This window comes from Cricetulus griseus, chromosome 6 (assembly GCF_003668045.3).
Source record: "Cricetulus griseus strain 17A/GY chromosome 6, alternate assembly CriGri-PICRH-1.0, whole genome shotgun sequence".
Lineage (NCBI taxonomy): Eukaryota > Metazoa > Chordata > Mammalia > Rodentia > Cricetidae > Cricetulus > Cricetulus griseus.
The window spans coordinates 144842143-144855769 of NC_048599.1; the positions used below are offsets into that span (position 1 = coordinate 144842143).

Sequence of the window (13627 nt, forward strand, 5' to 3'; positions counted from 1 at the left end):
TCTGGGGCTCACTCAGCCTTGGTACAGCTCCATTTCTCCAGTTCTGCCTTCCACAGTACAAACAGCACAGTTTGTCTCCTAGGTTTTGGCTAGCTCCACCCACAGCTGCTGTCATGTCATCCTTGGTAGTTGTCCCATAGGTACTGCTCTCTCCAAAATGTTGAGTCTTTGCTACAACCAGGCTGTATGTCACCAATCGCCTCTTCTAGGCTTTTTAAAGAGACTCTAACCCATCAAATGATGTCAAACCTCAGCTTCTCTCCTGCTTCAATCCTGGAACTTCAACTGCAAGTGAGGCTTCACCTTCACCAATGGCCTCTCTGGGCATCAAGCTTCAGCTGCTCTCCATGACCCTTTCGTGCATTCAAAAGCAGTACCAGCTGAGAGACTCTCACACATTACCGTGTTCAGCTGCCAGCATGAGATGCAACCTTGGTTCTCTTTGAACCACAGCTTCTGTGTTCTGACTTTGAGAAAATAATCCAAGATTTATGATCCTAGATGACACTGGTCTCTTCTTAATCACTGCTAATTTCTCAGCTCCAGCTAATTAGACACCATAGATTCCTAACACAAAATATCAAATGATCCCCATAGTCTTTAAGCGACTCTTAAACTTCCCTCTGAAATTTCACAACTGGGTCTCCATCATCTGTACCCCTCAGCATCATCTTTTAAGTTTCTACAAAAGCTCATTAAGCTCTAAACACTCAAAGTCTTACCCAGCCCAAACTTTCAAGGTCCTTCCACAATCCTCCCCCAAACATGGCCATTCTGTTATATCAATGCTCCACTCCCAACTTCTCTATCAGATGGTGTTCCTAATCCTCTGTCAAATGCCATGACCAAAAGCAACGTGGATAGTAGAAGGTTTATTTCATCTTATAACTTGTAATCCATCACCCAAAGTCATATAGAGGCCATGGAGGGATGCTGCTTACTGGCTTGCTTCCCATGGCTTGCTCAGCCTGCTTTGTTATACACTCCAGGATCACTTGCCCCGGGATGACACCACCCACAGGCTGGACTGTCCCACATCAATCACTGGTTAAGAAAATGCACTACACACTTGACTACAGGCAGTTTTACAGCAGTATTTTCTCAATTAAGACTCTCCTTCCCCTAATGGCTGTAGCTTGTGTCAAGTTGACCTAAAACTAGCCAGGACAGCTACAGGTAGCAGTGATATCGAAATGAGGAGGTGCCCCGTGGAAGATGGAGATGTGCTGAGAAGGCAGAGGCAGATGTGGAGAACATAGACATGGTAACAGAAGCCTGGGAGTATTAGCGACATTCCCTTCAGTTAACAGCGTGGTTTCCTTGCTGGATTTTCAGGTCTTTACTTGACAAAAATGCTTGGCCATCATTCTGTGACTATTCTTGTTTTTATTTACTGTGATTGTTTTTAGATATAGCCCAGACATGCAATGTTACAGAAAGAGATAAAATACTACATGGATAATCTCCTGCCTTTTTAATTTTATATAATGGGAATGCTCAACATACTACTTTGTAGCCCTTTAAAGACTTTTCTTTTAAAAACCTGAAAATGGAGCTGGACTGTGGTGGTGCACACCTTTAATCCCGGCACTCGGGAGGCTGAGGTATGTGTATCTCTGTGAGTTTGAGGCCAGCCTGGTCTACAGAGTGAGTTCCAGGACAGGTTCCAAAACTACACAGAGAAACCCTGTGTTGAAATACCCCTCAAAACAACAACAACAAAACAAAACTGAAAACGATAGCTCTTTTGAATGCACCATTGACCTTTTACCCTAACTTTAGCCATGGGTTCCTTTGTGCTTCAATTTTTTTTCAAACTGTTTGGATTCTGTCTAGTCACTATTTTAATCTGTTAATTTCTTCTTATAACTATTTAATTTTTAAAAGTATGTTTCCTTATCTCTGGAACATAATTTATCTTTATTGTCTATTTAAAATATTCAATTAAGAACTTCTTGAGAAATGGGCAGAGTCTATGGCCATACCACACTGAATGCGCCCAATCTCGTTTGATCTCAGAAACTAAGCAGGGTCGGGCCTGGTTAGTACTCGGATGGGAGAAATGGGCAGAACTCACAGAAATAAGCAAAATTGTCCAATAGAAGAAAGCTTATCAAAAGTAAGAGAATGGCCAAGGTCTACACTGCAATTCTGGAGGTTTGCTGGTGTGTGTGGACACGGGAGAGAGACAAGGAAATAAACAAGTGTTTTACCTGCCTAACCTGCTCAAGTTTGTCTTGGATGGGCAAGGCCTGGCAGGTAGCTCAGGCAAACTGGCTAGCAGGCATCTTCTTCATATTGCTCAGTTGGCTAATGAGAAGGGGCAGCTTCGACGGAGGAAAAGCCGAGTGAAAGATAAACATGACTTAGATCTGAACTTCTTGAAAGGTTCTGAGTAAAAGTACATGTTAACCCACCCAAAGAAGGACCCACCAGTCATGGAAAATCCTACAGAGTCCCAATGTGAAGGACTGGCTGCTTTATGTGTATGGGAGGTGGAGAGCGGTAGAAGGCCTGGTGAAGGGTCAGATCTGTATTTCCAAGCCTTCCCACCATTTATTCATCCAGGTGGTACTCACAGTAGGCATGCATGGCCAAGACTGCTGAGGTCTCATGATGTGGACAATTGGACATCACAGAAAAAATATCTCTATTGGTAGAAGGTAGACCCACTATAAGACAAGGCAACTCAATCTCACTCAGCCTCTCCAGTAGTGTGCATGCCTCACCACACCCGTCACTGCTCTTCAGCCACAGTCTACTAGGAGCCTGAGCACACCCAGGGAGGCACACCCACCCCACAGGCACCTGAGATCTCACACATTGCTTGTCTGACCATTCACTGAGGAAAACCTTAACAAGTGTCAATCAGGATTTGTGGCCATCTTCAAACCAAGCTTTTGAGGTCTGGCCTGACAGCCATCAAGGGAGCAATATTCCCGAAAGAGCAAGCTGGGACAGCAGTGGATGAACCGTCCATGGACACCAGTCAAATCCCTCCACTGCCAAATAGAAACTGTTTCCCTTCCCCACTACACATCTCATCTCAGAGTCGTTTTACTTCATGACAATGGAGGTGCTCTGGTCATGCATTTGTTTATGAGCATGTGGGCTGTTTCATGGTATTAGAATGTCAGATCCGTAAGGGAAGGAACCCTACCTGCCTTTTTAGAGCATTTCCACACACCTTGCACACAGAGGGACTGTGCGAACAATTTGTGCGAACAATGAATTAATGACTAGGTGGATGCCCAGAACACAGACAATTCCATTTGGAGGAGGGAAACCATGCCAGGATACTCGGGCTTTTCAACTTTCCAGGCTCAACATATGGAAGAGACGTGAGAAAATACTGACTGGCTAGCAGTGCTTCCAGACACATCTTTCTTTCGGGTCAGAAAGCAAGGCAGGTGCTCATGAGTTCAGTTCCATCTGTGCTATTCCGTCACTTTTTGTGCCTAGAAAGCCCATATCAGTCACCCTTCTGAGGCTGGGGTAGCACTGGTTTTCCAAGCTGTTGTTGCAATAGCAGAAGAGAGATGCTACCTCCAACTAGTGTGACTAGTTCCATGCCCTCTTCCTCACACTGCAAGAGTTCAACCTGAAATGCCCTCCCCCCCCTTTCTGTGGTTAGAATTCAGGGTATGATTTAGATTCTGCAGCTCAGAGGTGTTCTAGAAAGGCTCTGAAATGAAGCCAGGCAGAAAAGAAACTCAGGCATCATTTTGCTCTGCAGATGGTGAAGGGGTTCTGTGGATCTGGGCTCAGTCAATTTTTGATTCTATCGGTTTTTTCTGAAACTGCGCTAACAATGGTGGAGATCAAGGTGGAGTGGGCAGTGAAGTTCTACAGTTAGGGAAGGCAGCAGCAGTTTCAGACCTCTGGGCTTAGGTTTCAGTTGTTACTGGGTGTTTCTGGTGCTAGGGAATCCGGTCCAGTAGCCTCTCTACCCTGCTCTTTAGCCCTAGCTCCCTCCCTACGGGTTTTTCATCAAGAAGTGGAATCTTTCTTTCCTGATGACTGCAAAGCCAACCCTTACAAGGAGCACAGAGAGGTTCCAGGAGGTCACACTAATCAGCCCCTTCCCTCTGGTGCAGACTTTCTAACTACCCTCTGCTTATCCAGAGAAGGCTGGTGTCTGTTGTCTGCCACAGACCACTGTTGCTTTGGCCTTTACAGAGTTTGTCAGATTGGACTGTTGGCTTAACAGCAGATGGAACTCTATGTGGGGTAGGACAGGTTACAGATTTCTACCAATTGGAACAATGTTCAAACTCCGTGAGCAGCAGAAGAGGCTGTGCATTTTTATTGGAATACATGGGAGTGCAGCTTTGAGAAGACAGACTTTGTTTGAAGCACTAAGCACTTCCCCAGCAGGGAGAAGTGCTTAATGCAACAAAACACAGTACATGACAGAGGCTTCCCGGGTCACTGTGGGGGAGCACACTTGTTCACACTTTTGTTTTGAGTCTTTTCAAGTCTGTTGAAAACTGTTAGATCCAAAAGCATGCTGAAAAGGTGAGATGATTGACAAATAGGAGTCTAGCCTATGATGTGCTAACATCTTAAGTGACAGAAATTTAACCATATCTTAAAACCACTCTAGCCTGGGGAGGCACTGTGTGTTTACTGAGTTCATCCTGCATTACTAACCCCGCACCCACTGTAATGATAGCTGTAGTTCAGGGCCACAGGCCCAGTGGGTCTCATTCCTTTATCATATGACACCCTTTCAAATGTGAGAAGGCTGCCATTGTCTCCTCTATGAATTTTTCTTCTTTCCCTTTCTTTCTTTCTTTCTTTCTTTCTTTCTTTCTTTCTTTCTTTCTTTCCAGATGAAACACTTTCCCAACCCCAAATCATCCTTTCCCTTTACTGGATAGGTTTCATTCAATATAAACATCTTTACAAAAAAAAAAAAAAAAAAAAAAAAAAAACAAGCCAACATAAACAAAACCTGATTTTTTAAAAACACATCCTGCCACTCAGGTGGCTATATTGGCTGTTTCCAATTGTTTCCTGCCATTATCTCCTCCCTAGGGTAAGTGAGATGGCTGGGTGGATAAAGGAATCAGCTGTGAGCCTAATGACCTGAGTACAGTCCCTGGAATCTACATGGTAGAAGGGGAGAACCAACTCCCTACAAGTTATCCTCTGACCTATACATGTGCACTGTGGCAAGGCATGTACACATGTACAAGTGTGCACACATCTCCACACTAAACAAAATGTAAAACAAAACAATCAACAAAAATTTAAAATGCACACTATATTTTGAATGAAAAAAGTAAACTATCTTGGTATTTTTAACTATCTATTACATGTTAAAATGATAATGTTTTTGATATACAGGGTCAAAGCATTCAAATCAATTTCATTTATCTTTGTTTTTAATAGTATGGGTACTAGAAAAAAATTAATTCCCCAAAACTTTTCACTGAAAGAAATACATTTTCTAGCTAGCTTTCCAAACCAGAAATACAGGCTGACAGTGTTTCTAAGGATTTATGTTCTGATGCAGCTCTGGTGAAGATTTTTCTTTTTCAACTTTTATCAGTTAAAATGTTTGTGTGCCTCTCTCTAATCCATCCAATTCACATGCTGAAACTCAACCCCCAGTTTGGTGGTATTAAGAGAGAGGACCCTTGTGAGTGAGTCAGGCCTGTACAACTTTTAAAAGAAGCAATGGAGTTATTGGCTTCACTTGCCTCTCTACCATGTGAGGATGCTTCTAGAAGGCCCTGTCTCTGAGAAACAAGGACTCATCAGTTACAGAACCAACTGGTAACCTAAATTTGGATTTTAAAGCCTCAGGAAGGGTGAGAAGCACATTTCTGTTGGTTACAAATTACAGATAGTGTACTCTAAAATGTCTCTGCCAGCACCCAATTGAACAGCCCGATGAACAGCCTTCGACTTAAGTCTCTGCAGTCAGTACCAACTCCTAGCTTTCTGTCCTCTTAGGTCCTAAGGTTTTAGAAACAACCAGACCCCCTGTGGCCACTCCCCCTAATCTGAATGCTGCTTTTGAGTTTTCCCTGCACATCTTGCTGTGAAGGATGCATCTCCAAAATGCCTACAGCACTGTCTGTCAGACGTCAACTCTCTTCAGATCTTCAGCTCTGCAAACCAAATGACCAAACCTAATTTCTCATATTAGCCTTCTGCAGCAAAACTAATTTAACTATTGTCTTCCTCTGAGAAAGGAAGCTGGTTTGCATTAATTTAAAATCTTAGTGAATAAGAAAAGTTGGTTTTTCTTCTCCTGCATCTAGGAGAACAGATATGAAAATTCATTTCTTCTGTTGGCCTTCAGAGCCCATTATGTTGGCCCAATGCAAGACAGCTTTTCATAGTCTTTCCCGAGAATAATCCTGTTTATCCAAAAGAAACTGACAGTAGCAGATTTATTTATGATTAAATACTTAAGGCCTTGACACAAACAAAAGAATAATGGAAAGATGCAGAGAAACTAAAGACTTCAAAGACAGTGCCATTTAAGTGTTCACTAACAAAACTACTCAAAACCAGAAGGCTCCCTACAAAAAACGACAACAAACTGCGAGTGTCAGAAGAAACATGTGGAAGAAGAAAAGGTAGCCGCATGCATGATGGGTAACTGCTCCTTTCAGAACCCAGTTTGGCCTGGAAAGCAATAAGAAAGCATTTGTCTTGGCATCAGATTTGTTCTTGAAAGCATGGGCTTTCTGCATGACTAATGAGGAGGCCATCATGTACAGCAATATTTGGAAAAGGACAAAATATGTTTTCCACTCATAATTCAAACTCTTCTGTCTAGTGGGGACTCTGCAGCCACAGTGGCTACACTTAGCAGCAATAATATAATTACTGAGCTAAGATATAGTCTTTTAAAACAAGAACTAAATCATAGCATCAAGCCCATTCTGTGGCCGTGGACTGTACCCAGATACCTGGATTCTAGGAAGGTTTCCTAGATCTAGCAGTGCTTACCCACTTTCTTCTGGAGAGAGCACTGTGATTCTCCTCTAGGAAGTCACTACCTCTTGGTCTCTATGAATGGAAGTGATTTTCCCCTCAGTTCTGACCATTTGGTTCAAGGATGTCCCTAGCCAGTGAAGGTCAATCCAGACATTTACGGAGAATGAAGCAGTAGCTTTCTGGGATAGAAAGTAATACTATAGTTGTTAATGTTCTTTGCCTATCTTGAGAGTCAAGTTGAGCTGACACAAATTATCTGGAAAGAAGACCCCTCAGTTGAGAAAATTCCTCCATAAGATTTGCTTATAGGCAACTCTGTGGGATGTTTCCTTGATTCATGGTTGATGTGTTTAGGATCCAGTTCACTGGGGGTAGTGCTAACTCCTGAGCAAGTGGCCCTGGGTTGTATAAAAAAAAGCAAGCTGAGCAAACCAATAGAAGCCAGCCAATAAACAGCATTTCTCTATGGTTTCTGCTTTAGTTCCTTCCCCAGGTTCCTGCTTCAGTCCCTACCCCAACTTCTCTCAATGATGAACTATGGTGTAGAAATGTAAGATAAAATAAACCATTTCTTTCCCATGTTGCTTTTGGTCATGGTATTTATCACAACAATAGAAAGCCAACTAGGGCCAAAGTCAACTCAGAAAATGAAGACTCTGATAACATTATTGAAATACCTGGATCACCTACTCCCAAAGCTTGATCCTACCAGTACTAAGCAACTCTAAGAGCCAAGACTTCTCTTTTACTTGCCAATCATGGTCTTTAATCATATTTTAAAATGTACACATAAGGCATGGATACAAGCCTATCAGAAATAAATGATGGTATATTACTAGTCCTGGGCAGAGTGAGATTTCAAAGGAGATTACAGTTGGATAGCCAGGATAAGAACCACCTATTCCAAGCTGTTCTCTTTCACTTGGAATTCAAACCATGGACACTACACATGGTTACACAGAGAGAAATATGAGTGATGGATGGCGAGGATAACACAAGCTTCCACAATGCTCTTAAGAAAGACACCAAATCTGCTCACTAATAAAGTGGCTTGGACTAGGGCTAGAGAAGACTTGAACTGATAAATGCTTGCTGAATCAGGACTATAGTTCAATGCCCAGAACCCATATTAAAAAAGCCAGATGAGGTAGCAAGTGCTTGTAAGTGCTGGGCAAGTGGAGACAGGTGGAGGTTTCCTGGGGCTCACTGGTCAGCCAGCCAAGACTAACTGGTGATCTCCTGGTAAGAAACCCTGACTCAAAGAACAATGTGAAGGGCTCCTGAGGAATGACACCTGAGGTTGTACATGCACACAGAACAGTGTACACACACACACACACACACACACACACTTACTTACTTACTTACTTTAGAATTAAAGACTCCCTGACCTTATACAGAATATGCAGAAGTTGGGTGCCCAGCTACAAATGTTTTTGGAGAAAAGTTTCCTGTATGACCATGCTTCGAAGACTAGCTTTGGGGAGGGGGTGCAGGTGGGCTAGGAAGGGGGATTGAGAGAAGAATTTGATCAAAATACATTATATCAAATTCTCAAAGAATAAAAATATTTTAAAATGAAAAAAATTACCTGGTAAATTCAACCCTAATGATAGGTAACCCTGCTAATGCTGTTACAGTAAGCTTGGCTTCTATGAACTGTTGTAGTCCAAGTGACATAGCCTAGCAACTGACAGATAATTTAAAATAACTCAGGCTCATTATTTGTCTTTCTTGATTGCCAGGAGGTGGTGGGGTGGGGGGAGGGAGAGGCAACAGAGTCTTAAAATACCATGTACCTGCCTATTAGTGCCTTTTACACAGAGTGGATATAGCTGAGAACTTTTGTAAGCCAGTTACTCATTCTGTCCACCAACTGTCAGTCCTAACATTTTCCATACTCCTGTGAGTAGCACGTTACACATTAGGTCATTTAAAGCTCACATCAATACAGGTCACTTTACAAGTGCATTAACCAAGATTCATAGAGGGCTAAACAACTTTCCTAAGTTCACATGCTTGATTGAAAAAGGCAGAAACTCGAGCTGGAGTCCATCTCACTCCAAGATCCTTGTGCATGGACACCATCTGATACGCTCATCTATAAAATCATGGTGAATACATTTAGGGCAAGTTGTTTAACAGAATAGATGTCTTCTCTTACGCCTCCAGGTATACAAAGCTAGTCTTTCTCACTACTACCAGCCTAATGCCCAGTGCCTGGGCTGCTCCTCGATCCTTCACATTTATTAGCTTCTGTATTTGTACACCAGTTATCAGAACTGACACAGGCTATTTAGCAAAGAGAACTGCCAAACTGAAACTGATGTTGCAGAAGTGCATGCTTGTGTGAACACTCATTCTGTCTTTCTCACACACACACATATGCACGCTTGTGATAACATGATGACCGACACAGTTAAACTTATTCTCAAAGGGCCTAACCATGAAGCAAGGATATTTAAACTTGATACAGTTGGCAATGAAAAGTAACTGAGGCCCACAAATGTGGCAAAGGCTTTCACTGCCGGTTGTGTTTCAACAACAGCTGTAGAGCTCTGAGACAGCTGCAGTCTCTCTGGATCAATGGGCTTGGTATAAGGAACCATGAACCTATACAGTTAAGACGTATACAAGAGGCCTGACACACAGTCAGAATTGTGAGGTCATTTGGGTTATTGAATTAAGGAAGTCATTTTTAGAGCAATGAAGATAATGGAGAATTACTTTGTATGCTACCTTTAAAATTTAATTAAACATGGGGAAATTGAAGATGAATATTTATCTAAGTTAAGGAATTCATTTACATGCACATAAACAAGAGGAAAAAGTCAGTGGACATAAAGCCCAAGACAACTCTATACACACACACACACACACACACACACACACACACACACACACTTGAAAACCACCATAAGAAAGTGAAAAGGCAAACTGGAAAAAATATCTGCTACATATTTCACCAAAAAAAATACCCTTAATAAATAAACAGAACTTTAATTCTATAAGGAAAATATAAATATTTCAAAAGAAAACTGAAGATCATGCATACAAATATCTCAAAATAAGTACAAATTATGAATAACTTATGAGAAAACTTCATTATTAAAGAAATTGAAATTAAAACAAGGTATCACTTTGGCAAATATACTGCTAATCCTAAGAGGTTCCTTTGTTCCAGGTGGTGGTGGTGCACAACTTTAGTCACAGCACTCGGGAGGCAGAGGCAGGCAGATAGATCTCAGTGAGTTCCAAGCCAGCCAGGGAAATACAGAGAAACCCTGTCTCAAAAAAAAAAAAAAAAAAAAAAAAAAAAGTTCCTAAGTTTTCTTAAGAAATGGTAAGCTGGGTGTTGGTGGTGCACGCCTTTAATCCCAGCACTCCGGAGGCAGAGGCAGGTGGATCTATGTGAGTTCGAGGCCAGCCTGTTCAGAGCGAGTGCCAGGATAGGCTCCAAAGCTACAGAGAGAAACCCTGTCTCAAAAAACCAAAAATAAAAAAAAGGTAAAGGATTTATGATATGTTGTGAAAAAGTCAATTAAAATGATAAATATTCATGTAGAAGAGAGAGACCACATTATACCTATACTAGGATTATGAATGAATAAATTATCCACCAAGTGTGGTGGCACACACCTTTAATCCCAGCACTTGAAAGGCAGAGGCAAGCAGATCTCTGTGAATTCGAGGCCAGCCTGGTTTACATATTGAATTTCAGGCCAACAACAAAAAAATAATTATCCTGTTTATATTTTTCTTGCATTTTCAAATTCATCTAACAAATTACTTTTAGAAGAAAAAAAAAGCCAATCCTTACTATCTTACAGGTTACAGCATATCAGAGAACAGAAACACCCTGGAAGCTTGGAAATCATTTAGCCCTTGAAGAATCTGGTCATGAAGAAAAGGGGAGGAAAACCTAATTTTCAACTGGCACTGTCCATGACAGCAGACATTTCCCCTGTCTTCACCACACCCTCATCAGTACTGCTGGGGCTGAGTGTGGCAAGGTCCTAGAAAGTCCAGTCAATAACCATGAGATGGCGGAAGTGGCTGCACAACTCAACACTTCTGTGTCTGAGAACTGCTCCACAGCCACAGGTGTTTGTGGCTCCCACAATGGATGGGGTGGTCACTGAACCACTTTATCAGCTCTGAACGTTTTACGCAGCAGCACTGTCCTAAACATTTGGCCTCAGGCCCAAGAGACTCTTTGCTCTCATCTCTTGGTGTCTCTCCCTATTTTCCATACTCTAACCATAAAGACTGCTAGCTGTCTAGGTCTCCTAAGGGAAATGTACCACCCAGGTTACCCTTCTTGGATGCCCAGATTCTGACTACACAGAGCTAAGCCTAGGGTTCCAGAAAGACTTTCAGAAAGAACTGATGCACAGTTCTACAGCCTGAAGAAGGAGGGACCAGCCCACAAGCTCTGTGATGGGCCAGGCCTGAGACAGCTCTGATGATGGAGCAGATGCTAGGACAGCTGTGGTCTCTGTCCTCATCACACTCTCATCAGAACTGCTGGAACAGGGTGTGCTAAGGATGGAGTCTGAGAAAGGCCAATTAAGGGCATCACACCTTCCATTAAGGATCTTGGTTGGTTTGCTTTTTGTCTTAGCAAATGAACTCTCTTATCCACTTCACTGGAGGTTAGAGTCCCACATCTTTTTCTTCTCCTCGTCATGCTTTGACAATGAAAAACTCCTCAGGGGTGCAAGCAGCAATAGGCTAGAGGGAAGGGGTTTGGGTTCGGGATACCCTTCCAAAGGCCATTATTACAGAATGATGATGAAAATCTGGCCGAGATGGTGGTGCTGGAGTCATCCTGAAAGGACTGATTCCACCCGGAAGAAGGAGACCCACTTCAAGTTACAGGAATGCCTTGGAGGTGGGAGTAAGCAGGGCACAGGCACTGGCATCAGCCGCAGCGGGAAGGGCGTGTCTGGCAGTAGCCACGCTTCACCTAGGGCCGAGCTGGCTCCTTAGAAGGGCGCCAGTTAAGGGAGGTAGGGGCACAGGCAACCTGGGGAAAGAGAAGGGACCTAGGAACTCCGCAGGGTACCCCCCACCCCAACAACCCCAGTCAGAGATGGGCGGGGCCAGAGGCAGCAGGTGTCCAGGCACCTGAGGTGCAAAGTATGGCTTACAGAGAGCAAGAGGCGCCCGAAGAGTGTCCATTTGGGAGTTTGGGGGTTCCGACCTTGTCCTTGAGCATTTAGAAGAGGGCAGGACGCGTCCTCCACAGCCCGAGACCTCCCTGAGCCGTGATGTGCAGGGCCTGTCACAGGGCCGAGGATTCGGACATCCACAGCATCTGCTGGCCGGACACAGGTCTCCAGCCCTCCCTCTGGGCACTCCCTCAACGTGGCCCGGCCGCTCTACCAGGCTCAGCGCCGACTGCCTCCCACGCCGCGGCCTCGCCACGCTCTGTCCCCTCACACCGCCACGCCCGACGTGGCCTGCTCCCCGATCCCACCTTTCAAGGCTGCACCCCTCCCCGGCACCGGTACCTGGGACTCTCAAAGCTGCACCCCCTGCGCCGCAGCGCCGCCCTCTTCTGCCGCAGGAGCGCAGCAGCGGCCCCGCCGGGTTCGGGCTCCATCGCCCCGGGCGGGGGCCGACGGCTCGGGCACACTCGGGTGGGCTCGGGCCTCGGCGGTGTTCGGCCGGACGCTCAGACAGCACGCCGCAGCCCACGCCCCGCCCCGCACCCCTTGCCGGACCCAAGCCCCGCCCCTGTCCTGCCCCAAACTCCTGCCCAGCCCGGGACCTCAGGCCCCGCCCCGAACGCCAGCCTAACCACTCCCTCACACTCTCCGCGGGGTCTGGGGCCCGCCCCTCCTCTAGCAGGTCCTCCCCTTGCCACGCCTCAGACTTTAGGCCCCGCCCCTGACTCGCTCCTACTCCAGGGGTTCCCTCACCGTGCCTCTGGCTTTAGGCCCCGCCCCTGCTCCAGCAGGTCCCTCACCACCACGCCTCTGGCTTGAGGCCTGGCCTCTGCCCCGCCCCTATCCTAGCAGGTCCGCCTCCTCCGCTTCTCCTGCTTTAAGCCCTGCCCCTAGCCTAGCGGAGCCCGCCCCATTTACTGGAGCTAGCCTCAGGCCCCGCCCTGATCCCCCACAGGAACCCACTCCCTTAAATCCTACTTGAGGCTTTGGTCCCGCCCCTGCCTTGCCCCTAATCTAGCAGAGCCTCTCACCACTCAGTTGGGTTTAGGTCCGGCCCCGCCCCAACCCATCTCCTGAGTTGGGCTCAGGTCCCGCCCCTGTCCCGCCTTTGCCCCGCCTCAGTCAGGCAGGTTCCTGCCCAGCTGTACTCAGGCTCCGCCCATTCCCCCGCCAAGTACCAATCCAGGAGGCTCCCTTGCCTATTATTGGGCTCTGACCCCACCCCAAACCCCAATCTAGTCAGTTTCTTCGCCCTTCAGCTTTACCAAGGCCCCGCCCCATTTCCTAGTCCCGCCCACCCACGCCCGAGTCTGCAAGGCTCCGCCCCTAACTTCCGTTCTCGATGTCCCTGGTCCTCAGCCTAGTGCAGACCTCCCACCCTTCCTCCGCCCTGAGCTCCAGCCACACCCCTCCCGCGCCAGCCTCCCGGAGATCCTCCAGCCTGCCCTCCGGGCTTCTGTGTAGCTCACCCAAGCCCCCAAAGCCCACCCGGT

The 13627-nt window shown here is 45.6% G+C and overlaps 1 protein-coding gene across 2 annotated transcripts in view; it reads right to left on the reverse strand.

The window, feature by feature from the left end:
* The window catches only part of Garnl3 (GTPase activating Rap/RanGAP domain like 3), a 157801-nt gene extending 145137 nt beyond the window's left edge, over window positions 1-12664 (reverse strand). For both annotated transcript variants that reach the window (XM_027423765.2, XM_027423764.2), the window contains exon 1: window positions 12477-12664. In XM_027423765.2, coding sequence (XP_027279566.1) covers window positions 12477-12568 — 92 coding nt within the window. In that variant the 5' untranslated portion in view covers window positions 12569-12664. The remainder of the gene's footprint in view (window positions 1-12476) is intronic.
* Between the last annotated feature and the right edge of the window lie 963 nt (window positions 12665-13627).